This window comes from Eurosta solidaginis, chromosome 5 (genome assembly GCF_040869045.1).
Source record: "Eurosta solidaginis isolate ZX-2024a chromosome 5, ASM4086904v1, whole genome shotgun sequence".
Lineage (NCBI taxonomy): Eukaryota > Metazoa > Arthropoda > Insecta > Diptera > Tephritidae > Eurosta > Eurosta solidaginis.
This window is the reverse complement of record NC_090323.1, coordinates 242003201-242028524: the sequence shown is the minus strand read 5'-3', so window position 1 is coordinate 242028524 and position 25324 is coordinate 242003201. Positions and strand designations below refer to the sequence as shown.

Here is a 25324-nt window from a genome sequence, read left to right as displayed (position 1 = left end):
AAGGGATTTGAGGATTTTATTACGGCTCTGAATTCTTGGAACAATTGCGGTTGCGTGCGCACCAAAATGTAGATCCTGATCAAACGTCACACCCAAGATTTTGGGGTGTAGGACAGTCGGTAGCATAGTGCCATCGACGTGGATGTTCAATATGGTCGACATTTGGGGCGTCCATGTTGTAAATAAGGTCGCGGAAGATTTAGTCGGTGACAATGCCAGGTTTCGCGAGGCGAAAAAACTGGAGAGATCAGGGAGATAGCCGTTTATTTTATTGCATAGCTCATCGATCTTTGGGCCTGGGCCTGTGGCCATTATTGTGCAGTCATCGGCGTAGGAAACGATTGTGACTCCTTCCGGTGGTGAAGGTAGCTTAGATATGTAGAAATTAAACAAAAGCGGGGATAGGACACCACCCTGTGGCACCCCTTGTTTAATTCTCCTTTGTTTTGATGTTTCGTTTCTGAATTGCACCGATGCCTGCCAACCACCCAGATAATTTGCGGTCCACCTTTTAAGACATGGGGGAAGGGTAGACCCTTCCAGGTCTTGCAGTAACGAGCCATGGTTGACCGTATCAAAAGCTTTTGATAGGTCTAACGCTACGAGTACTGTTCTATGGTGGGGATATTGATTCAAACCGCAATTTATCTGGGTGCTAATGACATTTAGCGCGGAGGTAGTGCTATGGAGTTTTCTGAAGCCATGCTGGTGAGGGGCTAGCTGCAAATGTGCTTGGAAATAAGGGAGCAAAATGGCTTCAAGCGTCTTTGCCACTGGCGATAGGAGAGATATCGGACGATATGACTCACCTACGTTAGCTGGTTTCCCAGGCTTTAGTAGCGGGACCACCTTGGCCATTTTCCATTTCTCGGGTATGACAAAGGTGGAAAGAGACAGGTTGAAGACATGCGCTAAATATTTGAAACCCTCTTTCCCTAGGTTTTTAAGCACCGGCATGGCTATGCCGTCTGGGCCCACTGCTTTGGATGGTTTAGCGCGACCAATGGCGTCCTCAACCTCTCTAGCGGTGATGGTAATTGGTGACGCGCTGAGTTTGTGTTTATGTGCGTGTCAATGACCTTACGGGAGGCACGCTGCCCTTGGCGGGCATCAGTCGGGATAGGGAGGGCAGCAAAGCTGCTGTCTGTTGCAGATTTATATTCTTCCCACTTTCCTTTTTTGAAGTTTATGAAAGTGCGTTTTTCGGTGACGATGAAGTCGGCGGTACGCTCGAACGAAATAAGTATGGGCAGGTGGTCGGATGCCAATGTTACCATCGGCTGCCAGTTGACGCAGTTTACGAGTTCTGCGCTCACGATTGAGATATCTGGCGAGCTATGACAGCTTCCTACCATACGTGTGGGGGCGTCTCCGTTTATTGTGCAGAACGTCGTTTCGTCTATTTGATCCGCCAACATCTCACCCCTACTGTCCGCCCGCAAGTTTGAATGCCATGGGTCGTGATGGGCATTGAAATCGCCTAAGATAATGCGATTGTTGCCAGTGAGTAAGGCCTCGATATTAGGGCGGTATCCACTGGGGCAACAGGTGACAGGAGGGATGTAGATGTTGATGATTTCTAGATTTGCATCGCCTGACCGGACAGATAGGCCTTGACGTTCTAAGACATTGTCACTGCGGTCGATGCCAGGATCAAATATATGATATTGCACAGAGTGGTGTATAATAAACGCGAGGCCGCCTCCATTTCCGCTCTCGCGGTCTTTCCTGTGGACATTATAACCAGAGCAGGTCTGCAATGCAGATCTTGCTGTGAGTTTAGTCTCTTGAATCGCAGCAATGCGGATGTTGTGCCGCTTCATGAAATCGACTATCTCCGTAATCTTCCCAGTTATTCCATTACAGTTGAACTGCAGAATTCTGAAGTGCATGAGGGGTGACGCCGCCACTCTAGGGGTAAGTGAGGGGTGACTACGCCTAGGTTGTGGAAGGCCAGGACGCAATTGCTGTTGTGGCCTTGGGACTGGGCGCCCTTGGGCAAGCATTGGGGTACCCGGATGATTTGGGTTTGCGACCTGGCAACATGGCGCGATGAAACCCGTCGAGGGGTTGCCGTCGCGGAGACCAGAACATCTAGGAAAGTGGCACCACCCAAGGCAGGAGCTGCATTGAGCGGATGTCGCAAACCTATATATTCTGTGCTGGCAGACGGTGCAAACGGAGGCAGGGACTAAGAGTCTGTTTCCCTGACCTGCACGATTGCTGCCAGAAAAGAGGGGGGGAGAAGAAGACGGGGGCAGGGGCTGATGCTCAGCATTGCTACCAGCTCTACTACGAAGGTAATAGTTATGAGTGGTATCAGCTGTTTGAGTTGTTGGCGCCGTGGGGCGCGAGCAGCAGCGGGTACTTGTTGTGGCTTGCTGAGCAGCGAAGCTGCTGGAAGGTAGTGGGGATACGCTTAGGCGTAGACTACGGGACGCCCTTTGGCGTGAGCAGCAAGGAGCCACAAAAGATTTATAAAAGTTACGTGGACGTCGGGTTTTGGGATCAAGCCCAGAACAACCTGTCCGATGCAACCATCCCTTGCACGAGACACACTGAACAGAGTATGACCGTCCTAAAAAGATTCTTTTCTGGCAAATGCAGCAAAACCATTTCTCAGGACCGGGGTCAGGAGACGGACCCGGATTGGGTTCGATACCTTCCCGGAGTAAGAGAATATGTAGCAGTCCTGCTGCAAGGAGCTGCTGGGAGGATGACAATTTGTGGGAGGGACGAAACAAATTAAATGGGGTCACACTGAAATGACAGTCCTTGGTCGGGAAAAATCCCGAGTCGCTCCGGTACATAGAACCGACTGCCTTGTTTGTAAATTCTGCTAGTTTTGGAATGTATCTATGATAATAATTTACCATACCAATAAATTTCTGTGCCTGCTTAACTGATTTTGGACGTTCGAAATTGCGAATAGCTGATATCTTTTCATCGGAAGGTCGAATACCTGTTCCAGAAATGTTATGTCCTAAAAAATCTATATTTGTTACACCAAAAGTACATTTACTTGGTTTAATGTTTAAACCGTACTCTGTAAGGCGTTGAAAAAGGATACGTAAATCTTTTAACTGTTGTTCTTCGTCTTTACTTGCTATAAGTAAGTCGTCGATGTAAGCATATACAAAATCTAAGTCACCTGCTACCTCATTAATGAATCTTTGAAAGGTTTGTGCAGAATTTCTAAGTCCGAAAGGCATTCTCATGAATTCAAACATACCAAAAGGAGTTGTAATAGCAGTTTTATAAATATCTTCTTCAGCCATAGGAATTTGGGTATATGCTCTAACTAAATCTAATTTTGAAAATATATTTTTATTACGAAGATTCATATTAAAATCTTGAATGTGAGTTAAGGGAAAACGATCGGGAACAGTTACAATATTCAATCTTCTAAAATCACCACATGGACGCCAATCATTCAACTCTTTTTTAGGTACAAGGTGAAGTGGTGATGCTACTGAAGAATTTGAAGGCCGACAAATGCCTGTTTTAACTAAGAAATCAAACTCCGTTTTCGCGACTTTGTATTTTACCGGATCTAAGCGCCTGGGCTTAGAAAATGGAAGACTACCTTCTGTTACAAGTCGATGTATTGTTGTATGTTTAACAGGTTTAGTATAATCTGGTTCTGAAATAAGTGACGGAAACTCTTTTAATAATTTTGTAAATTTATTGTTAACCACAAATAATTTCGGTAATAGAATATCACAAAAGTAGGATACTGTATTAACTGAGAGATTGGTTAATGGATCTACCAAACGTTTATGTTTAATGTCTATAAGAAGACCATTTTTACGAAGAAAATCAGCGCCAATTATTGGCTTGGCTATATCTGCAATCAAAAATGTAAAGGGGAATTCACGTCTTAAACCCAAATTTACGTTTAAAAGCCTTTTCCCGTAAGTGGCAATTTTTGAGCCATTAGCTGCAGTGAGAATTATGTCTGAACGGTTCGTATGAGGAAATTTAGACGCGGGTAATACCGAAATTTCTGGTCCACTATCAATTAAAAAAATTTTGTTTGTTTTCTCTATCAAAAATAAATAAGCGACGCGTCGAAAATTCTAAATTTCCGTTGTTCGTCGCTGCAACAACGGAAGAATTTAGTTTGTTGAGTCTTTGTTTTTTGTTATAAGAACAAGGATGTTCACAACTTCTAGTATTATTTCCAAATTTGTAGTGAAATCTACACAACCAATTTGGATTATTACGCGAGTTAGATCGACGCCTAAAAGAATTTCTAAAATTGTTCCTAGAATTAGAACGCGACCTAGATTGATTCCAACACATTTCTGTTTTAATTTCAGCTAACTCCAAAGAAAGTTTCTGAAAATTTTCACACATCAAAGAGGTGGTTTTAACTAGATTTTCAACAACAGAATTTTGAACTTTTGTATCTGGATTTGTATTTACTGAGAAAACTTCGTTTTTATTCATAACTTCGAAAATGTTATCTGCTAATTTTGTTAACTCATTAATATTATCACAACTTGAGCTAGCCAAAATGACATTTAAATTTTTGGGAAGTTTTCTCAACCAAATTCTCTTTAAAATATTTTCACTAAAACTTGAACCCGCTAACAAAATTAATGACCGATAAAACTCAGAGGGCTTTCGATCACCCATTTCTGAATCACTTAAAATTTTGTCTAGTTTTGAATTTTCACTAAGTGAATGTCTTTCTATCAAAACTTTTTTAAGTTCACTAAACTTGTTAGTGAGGGGTGGATTTTGGATAAAATCTAAAATTGTTACTATTACTTCTTGTGGAAGTGCTGTTATAATGTGTTCGTATTTGGTATTCTCTTGGGTTACATTTTTTGTACTAAATTGTGTTTCAGCATGTATAAACCACGCTTCTGGACAACTAGTCCAAAATTGTGGAAGTTTGACTGATGTTGCTGAAATTTCGTTTTGATTGTAATTATCATACTGATTTGTAATATATTGTTGTAAAGTGTCATTTGGTGTATTTATAAATGAATCATTTAGATTATTAGAAAGTGTAGGTTTGTGTATTATGTTGTGGTGAACGAAACATTATTGAATTAAATGAAAAGATAGTTCACTACCAAAACAGTAAAATTAACTAGTAATTCTATGAAAAGAGAGTTTACAATAATAATAATAATAATATATCTATATTTTAGTATACATACATAAAAATGATATTTTTATTCAAATACTTGCTTATATTTAGTTTGTTGCCGTAACTGATACTTATGCAATGGCTTTTGATGGTGTTGTGTTTGTAGTTGTTCCTGTTGCTACTGCTTCTCCTTTAAGTTATTAATATTATAACATTTTTCAGTCCTGATGATGATTTCAAATTGAAATCGAAATATCGACCTAAATATAACGCTAAATATATACAACAAGTGTGTGTATTTCATTTAATGTGTGGCCTAGAGCTCGTTTAAGATCATTAAAATTATTTCAATTCAAAGGCCGAAAAAGCAACAAAAATAATATCAGTTATTCGAGGATAATAATTGCTTTGGTTGTTTTTTAAACGTTTGAAGGTTCTGCCTATGAACGATGATGATGTACGGTAGCAATTGTTTGAAATTGGTTTGATGATGTTTTGACGCCACTTGAGTACTTTTAAATTGTGTTGGCTGTTGATAATTTCACAGTGGAACTTGTTGATTTTACGTTTAGCTTATTGGATCGAAGTAACTGTCAAATAAATCTTCCAACTCCTTATCTTCTGGCTTTAATTCCTCAATATCTTAACACTTCAGCTAAACAATCTCTTTATTTACTTCATATAGTATTCAAGATTTATAAATCATATTTTTGTTCTATATACTTTCAATTTAACTTCTTCTTCCCTTAAAGCTGCCATATTTTGCTCACGCGTATCTGGATCTTCATCTTTATGTGTAGTTGAGTGTAACCGTAGCTGTATATTATCATCCAGATGTAGACGTAAATGCGGATTCAGTGCACTTTTTTGTAATATTTGCATTTATATTGTTTTTCACCGGTATGAGTACGCATATGCTGGTTTAAGTACGCAGCATATATACATAAATCGCTTATCACAAAGATCACATTTATTGATTGCCCTTTTCGCCGCTATTATATAGTTTATGTCTATTTAAAACCGACTTTGTTTTAAATTTTTTTTACAAATATCGCACTGGTATTGGTATTGTTCGTTCTTTTCACGTATTTTTTTGTATCTTGTTGTGATTTGTTAAAATGCAAAAGTTTAACTGCACTACAATGGCCCCAAGGTTGGATCTTTGGGTGCTGCCACAACGACTTTAAAAGTATGATTTGTTAGTTTATCGCACACACATCAAAAATGTTTATTTTTTATTTAATTATTAGCTCCTGGCAGGTTCGCCAATTGTAGGTTATAAATAAAATAAATTTATGTTTTATTTTGATCTTTTTAACTTTTTGTTTTACAAATTTCTTTTCATAATGAAAATTTTTGATAATTCAAAAATCAACATTGAAACTTAAAATATTGATAATACATTTAAAAAATTACAAAGTTCAAAGTAACTAAAATACAAAGTTAAATAAAAATAATAAGAACCCTACAGTCCCTTAACCCTCTTAGAGGTGGGGCTAGCTCAAGCAGTTGTTTCCTAGTGTGACCCAGTTTCTGACAATTTAGCAAAAACTGCCTGTTCAGCATTTCGTTATGCTTTTTAATGTTGAGCTCTTTGGTCTCGCTACGTAGGTGATGTTCAGGGGTCATTAGGATGTGTTTTTAAGACCAGGCGACCAAACTGGTGACGCGTAGCACATGAGCGGCGGACAATTGCTTTGTACGTGGTTAGCAACGATTCTTTATCTTTTCCCCAAGTGCTCCCAAGAAGCGACTTGAGGACTTTGTTGCAGCTTTGTACTTTATATACAATTTCGGTGGCATGCGCCTTGAAGATGAGAGTATTATCCAACGGTACGCCTTAGATCTTTGGGTGACTGACAGTTTTGTCGACGTGAACGTCCAATATTTGCGCCATATATTCCTTCCACGTCGTAAACAGAGCGGCCGTGAATTTTGTTGGTGATAATGCCAGGTTGTGCGAGGTTAAGAAACTAGAAAGACCGGGGAAACTTAGAAACTAATTCATCTATTGGAGGGCCATGTCCGGTTGCCATTATCGTTCAGTCGTTGTTATAGGAAATGATTGCTACTCCTTCTACTGGAGAAGGGAGATTTGATATGTATTAAACAGAATAGGGGATAGGTGACTGCCCTGTGGTATCCCCTGTTTAATTTTGTTAAGCTTTGGGGTTTCGTTCCCAAATTGAACCTACGCTTGCCAACCATTCAAATAATTTGCAGTCCATCTTTTTTTGACAAAAGGGAAGAGTCGAGCCTTCTTTTTCTTGGAGTAGCGTGCCGTAAATGACTGTGTCAAAACTGTTTGACAAGTCGAGTGCCACGAGCGCCGTCCTGTATTAGAGTTTTTCCTGATTTAGTCCGTAATTTATCTGAGCGCGTATGGCTTTTAGCGCTGTGGTAGCGTCACCATTTAATTTTCAACCCAATTTGTGATAAGAGCAGGAGAAAGAGTTTTTTAGGATCAAAAGGATGAATTTTCTACGCCGGATTTCTTCATATTTCTTACGAAAATGACTCCATAAGTCCCAAGGAGGCCGGACCTCTTCAATCAGATTTATTTTGGGAAGCTCAGGTTTCTGGGTATTAAACAGAAACTGTTTGTTCAGCATTTCGTTTCTCTCTTTAATGGAGATTTCCTCGCCTCGCATCGCTGAAAGGGTTCTCAGATAGTCAAGGCTAACAAGGTTGCGGTCTCCTTTGTGAAATTTTGTTGCAATTCCGGAACTCTTTCAGTGGAAATAAAGCGCGGCCGACATCTATTCGAGGCGTTGTAATTGCAATTTAAAGCTGTATAGCTTCATAGCTTGTCAACCCTTTTGCCGGCCGGCGCTTTTTCCTTTTTGAAAAGGAAACAACGGGTGCAGGGCAATAACGCCAACGGGCGTTTTTTTTTCCGTTTTGAAAGTGAAATAACGTCCGCGGACTCTATTTCTCAATCTCGGCGGGCGTCATTTCCTTTTAATGGAAAATTACACCCGCAGAGTAGTTACCCACTCAAAAATGAAATAAAATGTTTTAATATAAAAACAATAAAATGTAAGAATAACTTATAAACACATACTTACTTTATTTCTGTAAGGGAACGATTTGATATGACCAGATTGAAGTTTCTAGGGAATCCCGCCCCCACCTTCACGGTCCATGGAACTTGGGGTCGCAAGAGCCGGCTAAAGAAAAAGGATTCGCCACGGGTAGATGAGGTTGACAATTGGGTTGGAGAAGCTACAAATTGCGCTGGCAATCGAAAGGGTTCCGCTACACAACCTCTTGAATCATTTAGGTATTTTCGCCACCTCTTATGAAAGCTATACTTGCAACGGGGATATTCTATGTCCCCTAATTCATTGGGGTTTTATCCATGACTTATCGGTTGTTATGAAACAGATACTAGTAAAATTTCAATATTAAATCGAGAACATTTGTAGCCTGTCGATTGACTCGACTGCAGTAATTTGCTATGGATAATAAACCGACAGCAAAATAATAATATATCGGTATAGATTCCGGTCTCCGTATTAACTAAAGAGTGCATCGTAAACGATTCGATTACTTAGGATCTGCATTTTGCACGTACCATTTACTTCCGCACCAAACGCACTGAGACTCGGGGAATCTGGGTGATGGAAAGAAACTCAACCAAGGCGTAGCAGTATACTTAACCTAGTTCCAGAACGCACAACTAGTTCCCAAATATATTGTTATCCTCGCTCACGAAGGTTCTAGTAAAGCAACGTAAATACAATCCTTCTATGTAGCATAGCGGAATGATACAAGGTGGCAGCATGGTGACATACCTACAAACATAAATAAAAATTCCATGTAGGTACTTTGTTTTTGTAAATTCGATGGACAAATGTCAAAATCGTACGGTACCGGAAGTTGATGTATCAAATCAAATAAAAAAAGGGTATAATCAGCTGTTCCATGCTGCCACCTTGTATCGTTGCGCCATGCTATGTAGGAGTGTTTGGAAGAGAGGCACGATTGGAATGCGTGCAAATCCACATTGACTTCTTCTAAACGGGCCCAGGTTTGGGGGATGGAATATACTGGGTGTCTTAAAATATCTACGCAAGTTATTTGAGGAAAAGAACAAAAACTGCATTACCTGTAGCCTGAAAACTTTGCACTTGTTGTATTTTTTATAACTGCATATAGTCTTCGTTCAAGGTTCAGTTTTTATAATACTGTTTTTTTTTTATTTAATATAGTTTTATTTATTTTTGCTCTCTTATTTTATTTTATTTTATTTAAAATTATTTGGTTTCATTCTACTTAAATATATTTTATTATATTTTGTTTTACATTATTTTCTATTACTGTTACTTTTTTTTTATTTTAACTTATATCTTATTTTAAATTTAGTAGTGATTTATTTCAATTTATTTTGTTTTATATTTTATTTCATTCCGCTTTAATTTATTTTATTGTATATTATATTTTGTCGTGTCCCTTTCCTACAAATTGTTCGGACGGGACCAATATGTTTTACGCCTTCTCCGAACGGCATCGGCAATTCATTAGTTTGCACTGAAAAGCTTTTCATGACACAAATACATTCAAGAGTATGAAATCAGTGCCGAGGGGCGACCCCGCCTAGAAAAACCTATTTCTAATTGAAAAAACTGCTTTCTAAATTTTTGATGATGCTTTGCCAGGAACTTCCACCCAAGATCTTCGGTGGGGTAGGCACGGCGTCCGCGACCGCATGCGTGTCAAACAAAATCTAAATATTACAATACCAAAGGTTGGTCAGTTTAGTTTATTTCTAACTTTTTATAAGTGTCACGATTGTGATTTCGTCGCCTTCACTCTTCAAAAAGTTGTATTCTGTTGTAAAGTCAGCGTAGCTTCAATAGAGGGCATCATTATCTTTTTCAACAACCTACCCCTAAAAATTGCCAAAAATGCAACATTGCTTGCCCTCGCTGCCATTGACGGTGCAGAGAACAGCCCTATAAATCAGCTGATGAATCACATTGACAAATAAACACAGTATACTAAAATGAAATTTATTTGAATAAATTATAATTTACGAAAGTTTTTGTTTATTTGGCGTGAAGAAACAGCTGATTACATGACAGGGTAACAATTTTTGTTCTTTTCAAGTAATGCAGGGTGGCACTAAAAATTTTAAGTGGCTACAATTTCACAGGGCGAAGTAAAGGGCCCATTACCCATACTTAGCATAGACTTGACTTGACTTGAGAACTGTCACTTACAGTTCTGTTAAATGAACATTGCATGTTACTGATTACTCAAAACTTGACAACACTTGACTTACAAGTCTGTTGAATTTTGACTTTCTATGTAAGTTCTAAGTGACGTTTACATTTTGAGATGCAATTTGTTTGTTTCCATTTCATTTTGACATTTTGTTATACAAATTGACATTTATTTAAAAATAAATTTAAATCCTGATTATGATGCCAGATTGTATGCGCTAAGCGGAGTATAATCGTGGCTAAGTTGCCAAGTCAAGTCAAGTCTATGCTAAGTATCAGTAATGGGCCCTTAAGAATCTTAAAAATCTTGCAATCGATTTTTGAGTAACTTCCCGGTGAGGTGGGGATATGATACTTGAGCCGTAAGTCAGAACCCGGTGACAATGCAATATTTTATCAAAAAATTTCCGCTAGGTGGCGGATGGATCGAGATATTAGGAAAATTAATTTTAATTTGGGAATATTACAATTCATTTTTAACAAACTTCCCAGTTACCTAGAGACTTGTAACTTAGCACATAGTACGAGACCCGGTGACAATACAATTTATAGAAAACAAAGTTCCGCTAGGTGGCGTGCTAATTGAGATAACTACAAATCCCTGAAAAACGAGGGGAATCTTGCGATCGATTTTTGAGTAACTTGCCGGTGAGCTGGAGACTTGAAACTTGGGCGGTGGGTCAGAACCCGGTGACAATGCAACATTTGATCAACAAAAATTCGCTAGGTGGCACGCGGATCGAGATAGTAAGAGAACAAATTTTAATTTGGGAATTTTTCAATCCATTTTTAACTAACTTCCCGATTACCTAGAGACTTGAAACTTGCCACTTATTTAGAGACAGGCCTGGTGACAATACAACTTATAGAAAACAAAGTTCCGCTAGGTGGCGCGCTAGTCAAGATAACTGGAAATCCTTAAAAAACGGGGAGAAACTTGCGATCGATTTTCGAGTAACTTCCCGATGAGCTAGAGACATGAAACTTGGGACGTAAGTCAGAACCCGGTGACAATGCAATATTTTATCAAAAAAATTCCGCTAGGTGGCGCATGGTTCGAGATATTGAGAAAATTAGTTTTAAATTTGGCATCTTGCCCAATGGATATCTAGAGACTTGAAACCTGAAATATAGTTTAAAACTCGGTGACAGTGCAATGTTTGATCAAAAAATTTGAGCTACGTAACGCACAAATCGAACCATTTAGAAGATTAGGCCATACCTTCATGGCTAGCCTCCTGAGTGTTGCAGGCGTTGTAAAATTCCACCTCGTTGAAGACCCAACTCAATGCACGTCCTTGCATACTTTTAGGCGTACGCGACTTTCACCACGATTCTTTTAGACTTTCGATTTTCAGCTGTGCAAATTAAGTAGCTGACAAACGAGGTGGAATTCTGTTGTTTTCGCCAGTGTTGTCAGCGAAAATTCCACTAATTCTCTTAAATCTTGCTATTTTGAACAAATTAAAGATAGGAATTTTCACTTAGGAATTACTTAAATTACTAATCAAAGTTGCAATTGCATTTTTGTAGGCAGTACTAAAAAATAAAGAATAAAAAGATGATAAAAAAATTTACGGACTACCTTTATATAAATGGACCAAAAAATAGAAGGCAATTTTTCTTTTAATAAAGACATAGTCTTGTTGAATTTTGACTAAAAAGCTTTAACAATAGCTCTTGTGAAAGAATTTTGGGATTTAAAATTATAAAGGTAGAGCGCATGTTTAAATTTTAAATAATCAATTAGTGAATCACAAGTACATGGTTTGCCTTAAATTGAAAGATTGCGCTCCGCCGTTATAGTCTTAAATCCCAAGATTCTTTTACAAGAGCTATTGTTAAAGTTTTTTAGTCAAAATTCAACAAGACTATGTCTTTATTAAAGGAAAAATTGCCTTCTATTTTTGGTCCATTTATATAAAGGTGGACCTTAAATTTTTTTATCATCTTTTTAATTTGTATTAAAAAAATAAATATTAAATTTTTAAATGTACAAAAAGTTCAAAAGTTTTAATAGTATATCGATTCCTTTAAATATTTCATCACAATACTCAAGAGCAATTAAACTTAATTCTTAAAATCCAGCACAAAAACTTCACTTAGCACCGCTTGACATAAATTTCAATTGCTTTGTGATTAATATAGCATTCAGACAATCTCCACAAAATTTTTTACGATACATGAATTATTACCGGAATAACAGCTTCGGAATTATGATGGAAAACTGAGTCCAAAAAGGACGGAGCCTTTTTTTTAATGAATCGATGTTGCTGGCGTCCCAAATGTTAGTCCAAATACAACATTTGAACGAGTTCGCTTCATTAATATACATATAATATAGGTCGATGCTAAGTTTCAGCAACTGTTCGAGCCTTATCTCAGAAAGGGTTTAGACCACGACAGAGGACTTCAGGCTGGGCCTATGGAGAATTTCATGATGTTTAACTTTGAACTGAGCGCGAAACTCAAGCAAGAAACAGAAAGCAATATGCCTCAACTCAAGAACATTGAATAATTTTTAAAATTTTTAATTTATATTTTATAATTTAATTTACTTCTTGGGCGGCCACCGTGGTGTGATGGTAGCGTGCTCCGCCTATCACACCGTATGCCCTGGGTTCAACTCCCGGGCAAAGCAACATCAAAATTTTAGAAATAAGATTTTTCAATTAGAAGAAAATTTTTCTAAGCGGGGTCGCCCCTCGGCAGTGTCTGGCAAGCGCTCCGATTGTATTTCTGCCATGAAAAGCTCTCAGTGAAAACTCATCTGCCTTGCAGATGCCGTTCGGAGTCGGCATAAAACATGTAGGTCCCGTCCGGCCAATTTGTAGGGAAAAATCAAGAGGAGCACGACGCAAATTGGAAGAGAAGCTCGGCCTTAGATCTCTTCGGAGGTTATCGCGCCTTACATTTATTTTTATTTTATTTTTTAATTTACTTCTTGAGGTCCTTTTTGCATATCATAATTTAATCATCACTTTGACAGTTTTATTTATTATTATTATTTACTAACAAATTGACGTGTTAACATTAAAGGATGACAGCTAATACTGAGCTATCAGCTAAGTACAGTTTTATTTAAAGTTATGAAAGTTTTACACAAAAGTGTTGCGACCATAACAATGGAAACCCCCCTATATAACGTAGATAGTAGCGATGGGGGCGGCCGTTTGGTGCAAACGACAGGGGGTACTTACTCTGGCTTGCTGGGCAGCATTGCTGCTCGGAGTTAGTGGAGGTGAGCTGAGGCGTGTACTACAGGGCGCAGTGTCATAAGAGTGACCGCCTTAAATATTTTATTTTTCGGCAAACGTAGCAAAACCATTTTTCCGCACTGTGGTTAGGGTCAACACCTTCCCGGAGCAAGACAGTATGCAGCAGTCTGGCTGCTAGGATCTCCTCCGAGGATGCCAATTTGTGGGGGGCAGAGCAAATAAAATGGGGTTGAACGGAAATAACAGCCCTTGGTCTAGAAAATCCCGAGTCGCTCCGTTACACAGAACTGGCTGCAGTGATAAGCGTTGGCTTCAAAACAGCTGGTAGAATAATAGACATCTGACCGAATTTCACAGCCTAAGCTAAATCCTTAGTGGGAGACATCGTGATATGAAGGTCAGACTGCTTGTTAAACAGAATAAACGGCCCACGAATGCCGGAATATACATATCTTAGGTAGGTAGGTTGAACTGGCCGGTCCGTGAGGACCTCACATAGACTGATTGAGTCCGTAGTGTTACCAGAAGTTTGTTTTAACGACCAAACTGAAAAACCCTATCAAAAACCAGCTTAAGTCCGAGCAGTTCTTTCAACTCGAATTATTTTGCATTGTTACTAACCACATCTATGACTACCTACATAGGTAGCAACGTGGACTAAGCAGATGATTCACCAATTGGACATGCATGTTGATTTCATTTCGCTACCGCCAGATACCCCAACATCCCGCATATGCATTTGTATCTGCAAATTAATAAGCCGCACCTTCGCGCATTTTTTTTGAGCGAAGACATCGCTGGGTGTAATTATGATTTGGAGCGATTTTAACTGTAATGACTTTTGTTCCCAGTTTCTCCTCCAATTTTTTAGTACTAATAGTTTTTCCCAAAATTTTCAACATTCTTGTAGACCGCTCGTGATTTATTGAATACTTATAACATGCACTTGGCACGGAATCTTCTGGTTTACTCATTTCGCTGCAAAACTTTTAAGTTCGGAGACAGTATTGAATTTTACAAGCCGATGGTAAAGTATTTTGGTGAAGTAATGTCAGTTTCTTTTAATAACAGCTTGTTACTTTCAGAATGCTGATAGTTTTTGGATCGACTTTAACTGCTCTCCTCGTTCGCTTTCATTCAATGGTCGATGCCTGGCATATAATCAAGCAATATATACAAACTGCTCTGTTAGCCTTAGAATCGAGAAATTGACACTGTAAGTTTTTCATAGTTTATGATTTTATTGTACATGTGTATGCACTAAAGTCCGACTGAATACCAATTTTCGACCGAAAACGAACCCGAACCGCACTTGTGATCTGCGCTAACACTATACTTTTCTTGCTGGAATGATCAGCCGACGTTGGATCATGAGCTCGACTGGTCACGACTTGTGTGCTACGGGTCTCTGACCTGGTCCTCGAGCTTAAAAGAAAAATACTGGGGGAAGCTGCAGGCCTGGCAAAACACCGTGCTCAGGACTGCCACGAGATGTCTCCCTACAACATTATTCACTCAATGAGGCGGGAATACAGAACTGTTATTATATTTACACAGCTTTCTATTCAAATCTTCGTCGTGCTCCGTTTAATTTTACTTACAAATTGGCGGTACGGGACCTAAGTGTTTTTATGCCTACTCCGTACGACAGCTGCAAGGCAGATGCGTTTGCACTGCTAAGCTTTTGGTGGCAGAAATACACTCCAAGTGTTTGCCAAACCACTCTTGCGGGGGGGGGGGGGGGGGGGGGGGGGCATCCACTTTTTTTGTAACTGAAAAAACTTTTTTCAAAATTTTTCATGTTGCTTCACCCGTGACTTGAACCCAGCACCTAAGGTGTGGTAGCGCGTCACCACTACACCACAGTGACCGCGGTGTGTGTCGAATTTCCATATAAAAATGTGTTGTTGTGTTAGCAGTGCTTTCAATAGCTGCGACCACTTACATATTGTTATCAAATTCCTCTAATGGGGGTTGAAGAAAACTTGCAGTTTCAACAGGATTGGACCATGGGGATGCTGCTGTTAGAGGCGCTGGTAAAGTGGATTACAGCTGCAAAGATGGTTACTATCATATGGGGACGCATCGCATGCAGGACATACGTTTTTCGGGTTAGATTCTGGATAAGTAAAAGTTTAACTTGTTACAGTATTCAGAGTGAAGTTGGGTCAAAGTGACTTGTGTATCCGTCGTGTCTGCTCTTCTGCAGAAGTGGCTTAATGTATATTGATGACGGGGTTCACCGGGTGCGACCCGTGACTTTTTTACATTTATCGAAATTTTTTTTGTCGAAAAAGTACGCGTGGTATCGTTCGAATTTCCCCATTTACAAGGAGACGATTTCTACACATAGTGGTCAAAGATATGTGTTTGTTTATTGTTCAAAAGCTCTGAAAATTACAAAAAATTAAAGTTACTAGCTCCAAGAAAATTATAGGCTTTCAATACAATTTGAAATTCAAAATGTTGACTGATGCTTTTACTCAGGGCCGGATTAACCCTCAACGGGGCCCTAGGCAACCAACAATTTGGGGGCCCTTTTTCCACGTCTGCTCCCTTCTTTTTTCGATTAAAAAAATACAAACATATCTTTCATAAAAATTTTATTGTCACAATGTAATAATATCAATAAAATTACTATCTACATTATAAACATGTCGTTTTCTACATTCGTTTTCGCCAAATTCAGCAATTATATCATCAATATCGATTTTGTTCAATAAATATGACTCAATGCAAAGTATACCTAATATCTCGCGTCGCTCTTGTCGCGTTGTAGCTCTTTCAGCAACTTTGATTATTTTTTAATTGCGAGAAGGAACGTTCGGTAGAACAATATGTGATCATTAATGTTAAAAAAAACCCGAAGAGCTATTTCTGTGCTAGGAAATACATCGGCTAATTGATCTTCCATTAGAATCTTATACAAATGACTATGAGTTTTAGAAAAGTTGATGAGAAATGCAAATCTCTCTGAAACTTCCATATACACTTTCGCACGTCGTTTGTCGATGATTTCGAGGAAACCTTTTGTCCTAAAATCATCGAGGCGAAAATTCTATCTGGACTTCTGGAGCATTTCCGTCATTAGGTTCGTTTTTTCTACGACGAGTACGTTTTATGATTTATGTATAACCTACACCAGGTAATAATTGTTTTCTTTTTTCCTCGAAATCATTGAACTTTTCAGGGAATGAAACTAAACTCTCTTCTAGCAATCCGTACAAAAAACCACACGTTTGCAAATCTGCTTTTTCATTTTGCAATGACTTACTCACTGAACGCATAGCAGTCAAAATAGAGTTCCATAAAATCAACATGAAACCAAATTCGAATTTTTGCATTTTATTCGCGATACACGTCGCCTCATAACGAGTATCAGTATTTTGTGTTTCATCATCAGCAATGATTTCTAGAGCCTCTAATATGATATCAAATGAATCGTAAACTGCATTCGTCGCATTCGAATGTGCTTCCCAGCGTGTAGTTGACAATGTATTCAAAGTTTTCTCATTGTTTATTTTATTTTTTAATACGCCCCAAGATAGGTGGAAGCGGAAAAAAATTATATAATGTCTGCATAATGGCGAAAAAATCTAATGCATAAAAACAGCACTTCACAGCATACGCTCCAACCAAATTAAGGAAATGCGCGGAATATGGAACATAGATCGCATTCTCATTCAAACTCAATATTCTTGCTTGCACACCTTTATAATTCCCGCACATGTTTGAATATCTAAACCACAGTCTTCAGTAAGAAACTAAAGTTTGATTCGCTAGACTTTCACCAGTATGACCTTCCAACTGAAGAAAAGTTATAAACCTTTTTTTATTATTCAATAAACTCTCCTTTCACTTCGATACACTTCTTTGCATGCTCATACAATTTGTCAAATGAGTCGGAAATGTCCTTTTTAGGAACCTTGTCTAGTTTGTCGGTCGTCGAGTTTTATTTATTTGAGCATAATTTATTTTCAGTTCTGATTGTAAGAAAATTCTAGAAGTCTTTCATTTTTGGGGGCCCCCTAAAATCGGGGCCCCAAGCAACTGCCTATTCTGCCTACCTGTTAATCCGGCCCTGCTTTTACTCAATATTGAGTTTATCGCTCTGATGTAAAGTTTTGTTGGCTGTATTTAGCAGGGTCGGCCCGTATCGTGTTATACGATCACGTATCGAAAACTAATTGCACTCAAAAGATAAATATGAATCTGTAAATGTTTTCCTAAAAATGATAATATATTATGAATCTAATACGTACTTGTGGCCACTATTTCACGTAAATATTACCTCAATCCCAATCACCATTTCAGTGCTATAGCGATTTTAAAAATTGAACTCTATCACGGATCGTATAACACGATACGAACCAAGCTTTTACGGCGGCGTTGATGATTAAAAAAAATTCGGATGCTCGGCCAAACCGAACCAAATATTCAGTCAAACTTTGGTATGCTCTACACTGAACCAAAAAAGTGCATGTGTCCAAGAAAAAGTGCGTATATTTTAAGAAAACCTCTTCAAACACCGTATTCATAGAATGTAAGAATATAAATAATATGGTTTCTTATATTATAAGAACGAAGTTTTGTCATAAATATAATTTTACGAATTTTTTCTTAGATCATACGCAAATTTTCTTAAATTATATGCAATTTTTCCTAAATTTTAAGAAAAAATTGCAGTGAATTCATTAATCCCTTTTTTTGAAACAATACTTTTTAATATACAATACTCCAATAAGGAATCAAGTGAATCTATCTGTAAAATTCCAAGCACCTGCTAAACTCGTTAAGGACACAAATGATTTTCCAGACATAAGTAGTATCGAAACAGCAGAAATTATTTTGCCAAAAGATGAGGCTAAGCGATTGATTGCAAACAAATTTGTTTTAAAATATTATAATAAAAATCACGATTCAGTAGAATCCAGCTTAAATACATCAGTTGTACAATTACACGGCACTTCTCTAATAAATAACCCTGAAAATATTGAAGATAATGGGGTGATAACTATGACATCTAACACTAAAGCCATTGCGAGCTCAAGACCAAGCAAATGTAATACTTCAAGAAACATTATAAAAAATGTGGAAAATAAAGAGATTGTACCACCAAACAAAAAAGATAACAGAGGAGCGACCCAAAGTAAAATTCGTATTAATATCACCTAAATATTTTGCTTATTTTTATATATATATTTTTTTTTTGTTAGAATATAACATTGAACAGCCAAGTAGTTCTAAGCAATTTCAAAGAAGCTATGATATTTTGATAGATGATTCTAAGGAGTCCCATCCCCAAGTAATTCAAGTAACAAACATACACAAAAATGTTGGCAACAATAAGTCTATAAATGTCGAGAAAGAAATATTCAACTATAAACTGCCCCATTTGCCAAATTTGTATGAACAACTTACTTCAAATAAATTGATTACTCCCCAAAGACAAAGCAGAACGAAAATAGTTAACTACTCTACCTCAACATCGCAATCGGATCCGGCTCTTGAAACGAGCAAAGTAGCATCTTCAAGTGTAATTAATCTACGCAAACGATTTTTTAAAACTCGGAACTCAACTTCTGATGGTGAATATAACACAACAAATAGAAAGAAGCAAGCACCACGGAAGCGAAGTACTCGGTTTGTATTGCTCATACACACAAACTATTGATCTAGGAAGATTTCATTATTTTTATACCCAGCTGTACTTGTACACAGGGTTTTATAACTTTGATTGGATAACAGTTGGTTGTACACGTATAAAGGAATCGAGATAGATATAGACTTGCATATATCAAAATCATCAATATCGAAAAAAAAATTGGATTGAGCCATGTCCGTCCGTCCGTCCGTCTGTCCGTTAACACGATAACTTGAGTAAATATTGAGATATCTTCACCAAATTTGGTACACGAGCTTATCTGAACCCAGAATAGGCTGGATTGAAAATGAGCGAAATCGGATGATAACCACGCCCACTTTGTATATATATAACATTTTGGAAAACACAAAAAACCTGATTAGGTTAGGTTGGACTGGCCCTGCGGCGTTCCCCTGTCCACTGATTTCGTGGCCTCGTACAATCCCCATTGTGATGTAATCTTCCTGCAATTTAACATGCAGCCGATCCATCTGGTAAAGGCTGGATGTACTTTAATGTAATTAAGACCATCCATAATCGCCCATTTAGAGACATTATTGAAAGCCCCGGCAATGTCTAAGAAGACTCCTAGAGCATATTCCTTATATTCCAGGGCTTTCTCTACGCTTATTACCACCCTATGCAATGCGGTGTCTACCGACTTGCCTTTGGTGTGCGCATGTTGTGTTGTGGAGAGCAGCTTTTCATCCACGTTGGACTTTATGTACACATCTATCAGCCTCTCAAAGGTTTTGAGCAGAAATGATGTTAAGCTAATGGGTCTATAATCTTTGGGATACACGTAACCGATTTTTACCGCCTTTGGTAGGAAAGCTACACGAGCAGTTCTCCAAGAGTGCGGTACATGATTCAGTCTTATGCACCCATCGAATATTATTTTAAGCCATTCCACGACCGCCCTACTTGAAACTTGTAGCATGGCCGGGAATATACCATCTGGGCCCGGCGATTTAAACTTAGAAAACGTCTTCACTGTCCACTCGATCTTGGTATCGGTCACCAAGCCCGGCACAACCCGCTCCGTGATCGAAATGTGAGTGCTGTCTGCTGGCTCTCCTAAACCATCTCCCGATGGGAAATTTGTATCGAGAAGCACCTCAAGGGATTCCTCACTATTACGTGACCATTCCCCGTTCTCTTTCATTATTAGTCCCTGGACTATATTTCCCCTTGCTAGGACTTCTCAACCGTGCTGTTTCGCTGGAGCACTCTATGTCCGTACAGAAACTTTTCCATGAGATTCTCTTCGCCCTGGAAATTTCACGCTTTTAGATCCTCAGTAGATCCCTATACTCGTCCCGACACGCTCCGCTTTCCGCGGTCTTTGCGAGCTTAAACATTTCTTTTACCTGTCTTCTTAGAAGACTCAGCTCATTGCTCCACCATGGCGGCTTTGCTTTTCCTCTGAATCTTCTTATAGGGCAAGCTTTGTTATACGCAATCATAAGCGTCCTTGTTAGGAATTCATTAGACTCCTCAAGTTCTTCCATATTGGCAACCTCTTTGGGTTGTCCCAGTTTCGTTTCTACCTGTTTCTGGAATTTAGTCCAGTTTGTTGACCTAGGGTTTCTAAAGGTTCCTCCCTTCTCTGCCCTCTTTAGGGGGATGCTGAAGCTGATATACGCATGGTCGGAGAAGGATGGTCTATCAAGAACCATGCAATCATATCTTCATATATCACGTTCGGAGCTCAGTGTAATATCCAAAACATTGCTGGATGTTGGACCAATGTATGTAGGGACATTTCCCCTGTTGGCTATCTACAAATTGGTTTGCAGGATGTAACAAAATAGAGATTCGCCTCTCTCGTTCGTATCTGCTCCTCCCCACGCATTGTGGTGCGCATTTGCATCCGCGCCTATGACCAAACGCCCTTTGCGCCCTGTACTAGCCTCTTGCACTCCATCGGTGGAACCTCCGCCATGAAGCAGGATGCCAGGATAAGTGCCTGCTTATTCCTTTGCTCAACGGCCACCACTACGAGGTCCTCAGTAGTGTAATTAGGCAGCATAAATGAATGCAGCTGTTTCCTTACCATTACTACAGCTCGCACCCGTCCTTCCGTTTGCGCATAGTAAACGCCAAATCCGCGCGCGCTAAGTCCCGATGAGAGCCACGGCTCCTGGATCAGCGCCACGTCAAACGAACCCTCGGAGATGTTCGCTCGACGCCGCTTTACTGTGTTGGAGGTTTATCTCCCCCTCCAGCACCTTCATCGTGACGTCGTCGTCCTCCCCTTGCCCTTTTAGTTTAGAATGTTCGAAGTCCCCTTCAGCCTCTTTTAACTGTTGTGCCGGGTGTTCCTCTGTGCGACTCACAGCACCATCTGGCTGTTGGTCCTCTTCTAACACCTTTGTGGTGACGTCGGCTACCTCCACCTGACTTTTTCCCCTTAGGCTTTTGAGGTCCTTTTCGACTTCGCCCACTTCCAGCGTGTTAGGATTTTTATCGTCGGGACTTCTTTTCCTGAGTCGCATATAAATTTTGCCTGTACCAAAGGATATTTTTCCAAGCTGTGTGTACCATATATCCTCCGTCTGCTTGTTTATTTGGAAGATATAGAACTGACCTTCCTCGGTAGGCCGAGATACAGTAAGTACCTTCCAATCCTGTGTCGGTATGTTCGGATTCTGATTCTGCAGAAGTCGCAGTGTATCCTCCGACTTCATCACGCATGGTATCCATACCTTAACTTTTGGTACCGTGGGGATTTGCGCTTTATCCAACACCTCAAACCGCGCGTTCGTGCCTTGCCTTTGGAGGTTTGGAACTACTTCCTCCAGCCACTGCAAGCTCGATATGTTGTCGCACGCTATCATCTTCACACCATTATACCATCCCCCCGAATCAAAGGTTGGAAGGGGCTTACTTGGTTGTTCCCGCATCATCTTAAGCATTAAGCTAATAAGTTCCCTTTCTACAGATCTCCACCTTTCAGTAGCCATCTGTCCGAAAGGACTGCTACCATCAACCAGCGCCACAGTCAGTGACTGCTTTGCCACATCACTCATCTTCTCGGGAAAAGCCGGAGTCTTAGTGTTAACTCCCTTTGGCACCTCAGAGAAAGCCGGAGTGTTAGCTTTAACTCCCATTAGCACCTCCGAGAAAGCCGGATTCTTAGCGTTATCTCCCTTTGGCTTATCTCCTACTTCTGTAGTTGGAACTTCCCTCTGACTCGCAGCTTTCGAGATAGTTGCTACCTCGCTATTGGGGCCCATCTGTCTTACAGGTTTGAGCCTACTCGTTTTGTCTATGCGACTGCCCTGCCTCGCGGCTCTGGGACTGGGTCCTGCCTCTTGAAAGCAGGCTTGTCGCCTTCCGCCGAACGTTGCCTCTTCATTCTGCCATTCGACGCTTCTTCCTCCTCGTACCGGTTGCAGAACCGAGGGTTTCTAGCAGCAAACCTTTTGAACTGCCTTCGACCTACTTCTACCGCCTCATGGGCCCATCCAACCGCTCGATCTCCACTTATGTTGGGTCGACCACTGCTCCCAGGCGTTGGACAATTGTCAGTGCTGCACGGTACTGCGAGAAAGCTCTTTTACTTCCTCTGCTTCGTACCCTTCTCCACTCTTCTACTCCGTTTTCATTTGTGTGCTTTTCCAACACGGAGTTCATTGAATCAGCACTGCTCTCGCTCCCCGAGTCCTATGCATCGCTTAATGCGTATTTGTCATCCTTGGCTTGCGACTCAGTCCTCTTATCATCCTCCTTATTAGAATTTGGTAATGGGTCGTTCATCTTGGTCGTACGACCACCTACCCGACAAGGCGGGCTCAGCGGTCCAGTATTATATACGGGGAAAGAACCGTAAGCCACAGCAGCGCCCCTTACTGTGGTAAGGCCATCAATACTTCCCGAGGTGGCCCGGTATCGGGAAGGCTCCGTTCGAATACAGCCGAATTTATCCCCTGGCTGCAAATCGTCCAATAGGCACAGTCCGCATAACACCCTGGATTAGGGGTTGGCAGTTCTTGGTCACCAACATCCCGCCGCCCTCCTGTGAGGCGAAACGGCGTAGATGCCAGTCCTAAACAACTCCGCCTCATAGTCGGGCACTATGGAGATCGGCTAAGCCCTCACACCAACGGCAAGTTGCCTACCCTAGTGAAGGGAAAAAACAACCTGATTATTTAGTAAATAATACACCTAGAATGTTGAAATTTGACGAGTTGACTGATATTGAGGCTCTATGATGATGAGACTATTGATAAAAATTAAAAAAAAAATTGTTTAAATGGACGTGGCACCGCCTACTTGTAATAAAATCACTTTTACAAATGTTATTAATCATAAATCAAAAATCGTTAAACCTATCGTAACAAAATTCGGCTGGGAGGTTGCCTTTACTATATGGAATGCTTTGAAGAAAAATTAACGAAATCGGTTAGTGACCACGCCCACTTTTATATAAAAGATTTTTAAAAGGGTCGTGGACGAATAAAAGAATCTATATCTTTGCAAAAAGGAGCTTTATATCAATGGTATTTCATTTCCCAAGTGGTTTTATAACAATAAATAGCACCGCCCATTTTATGACTAAGCAATTTTCTATGTTTCGGGAGCCATAACTCGAATAAAAAATTACATATCATAACAAAATTGGGTACACATATTTTCCTTATAGCAGGAAATATTTCTAGTAAAAATGGATAAGATTGGTTTAAGGACCACGCCCACTTTTATATAAATGACTGTATAATAAGTTAAATCTTAGCGAAAAATAGTTTTGTACCAATCGTATTTTGTGCCATTATAACAAGAAATGGGAAAAAATTCAAATCTTGAAAAATAGGCATGGCACTGCCCCTTTCTTACAATGAATTTCCCAACGTTTCTGGAGCCATAACTCGACGAAAAATTTGGTGCACATGTATGCCTTTTAACAGGAAATATTTTCAGTAAGAATGGACTAAACCGGTTAAATCGCCTTCTTTTATATAAAAGATTTTGTAAAAGTGCGTAGATGCCGGTAATAAGCTATTTCTAGTAAAAGTTGCCCTTTTTTTGTAATAACGCTTTTTGGTACAATGGCACTTGTGTGTTTATGTTTATTGTTCTATTATATTTTTATTTTAAAATGAACAGTAGGGAAATCCCCATATCTGAAGAAAAACTGCATTATTACCCGCTCAAGGTCATTTGTGTTAGCCTCTGTATCCTTTTTGCTTCTTTTAAACGAAAATTAGTTCAGAATAGAACCATATGTATATATATTATTGCGCAGCCTTGTAAAACTATTAAGCACACAAAACAAACAACAACAGCATTTCAAGTGTACAGCTGGGTATGTAATGTTCGGTTTCACCCGAACTTGGACTTCCTTACTTGTTTTTATTTGCAAATAGTAATGTAACCCATAAAAATTGTTTGCTGTGTAAACATCATTGCTGACGGTATGTTTAATGTAACCGTAAGAAATAAGCGTAAGCATAGTATTTGTAAGTGGTATGCTATATGGGCGATACATATAGAATATAACTGCAGGTATAACGCGTAGTATTGGTATATATACATACATACATATGTACTGTATGGAGTACTAGAGAATGTGTAGGCGTTGGCGCAGCGTATGATATTAGTATTCTGTATAAAGCGTAAATGAGTCACTACGCCGTAGCGTGATGTGGGTACAAGGTACGTGGTAGATCTGATATGAGCGAAATCTTACAGCAGCTCAAGGAAAATACATATAAATTGAAGTCTCTAAGCATATACACAAATGCTGTACATACAAGTGCTCGAAGAGATGTACACACTCCTGTTTTGTTGGAAATACAGAATCAGCGATATAATGGCAAAGTACCTGGGCGACCGAGCTTTGCTCGGCAATCTTCGAGTATGCCGCATAACTTACTTTGTTCTAGATGTCATCATTAATCAAACTCTACTTGTTTATATGCACATATATATATATATAAAAAGAAGTGTAAATTTTGATTGTCACTCCATAACTCGAGAACGGATAGAAAGATTGCCATGAAATTTTTAGGAAAGATACAGGAAGGAGAGATGATGGTTAGTTGATTTGGAAATCCCAAATCGGTTTAGCCATTCTTGAGTTATGATTTTTTTTTAGAAAAATACTATATAAAAGAAAGTCGTGTTA

At 39.4% G+C, this 25324-nt stretch overlaps 1 protein-coding gene across 6 annotated transcripts in view; it reads left to right on the top strand.

Annotated features, from left to right (window-relative positions):
• LOC137252966 (putative uncharacterized protein DDB_G0286901) overlaps positions 1–25324 on the top strand; it is a 155237-nt gene that overhangs the window by 55012 nt on the left and 74901 nt on the right. For all 6 annotated transcript variants that reach the window (XM_067789138.1, XM_067789139.1, XM_067789135.1 and 3 more), the window contains 4 exons: positions 14461–14577; positions 14636–14766; positions 18296–18699; positions 18767–19193. In XM_067789138.1, the coding sequence (XP_067645239.1) occupies positions 14461–14577; positions 14636–14766; positions 18296–18699; positions 18767–19193 (1079 nt within the window). The remainder of the gene's footprint in view (positions 1–14460; positions 14578–14635; positions 14767–18295; positions 18700–18766; positions 19194–25324) is intronic.